This window comes from Fulmarus glacialis, unplaced genomic scaffold (assembly GCF_000690835.1).
Source record: "Fulmarus glacialis isolate BGI_N327 unplaced genomic scaffold, ASM69083v1 scaffold20975, whole genome shotgun sequence".
Lineage (NCBI taxonomy): Eukaryota > Metazoa > Chordata > Aves > Procellariiformes > Procellariidae > Fulmarus > Fulmarus glacialis.
Genome location: NW_009211420.1, coordinates 2,920 through 3,231, shown reverse-complemented (window position 1 = coordinate 3,231; position 312 = coordinate 2,920). Strand labels below are relative to the sequence as shown.

The 312-nt window shown below is 64.4% G+C and overlaps 1 protein-coding gene across 1 annotated transcript in view; it reads right to left on the bottom strand.

Annotated features, from left to right (window-relative positions):
- Nucleotides 1-171: 171 nt before the first annotated feature.
- The window catches only part of RILP (Rab interacting lysosomal protein), a gene marked incomplete at both ends in the record, with an annotated part of 2,685 nt that continues 2,544 nt past the window's right edge, over nt 172-312 (bottom strand). The window contains one exon of the mRNA XM_009577540.1: nt 172-255. Within this exon, the coding sequence (XP_009575835.1) occupies nt 172-255 (84 nt within the window). The remainder of the gene's footprint in view (nt 256-312) is intronic.

The window sequence follows — 312 nt, the reverse complement described above, 5'->3', positions numbered from 1 at the left end:
CCTGCAGCAGCATCCCTGCCAGCCCCACGCCGGGCAGCCCAGCTCCGTCCCCATCGTACCCCCCAGGGCAGGCGCAAGCTCAGCAGGCGCCGGGTCCACAGCCGAGCCCCAAACATCTCACCGGCAGAACCACCCGTCCCCAGCAGCACCGGAGCATGGGAGCGAACTTACAAGCTCCTAATTTTGGATTCGGAAGGCTGAGCATCCACGCAGTCTGCACCACGAGCTGGGAGCCAGGAGCCCTCGTCTTCATCGCTGCAGCACAAAGGAGTGGGGGGAAAAAACCTGCGCTGAGTCACAGGCTCGTCACGA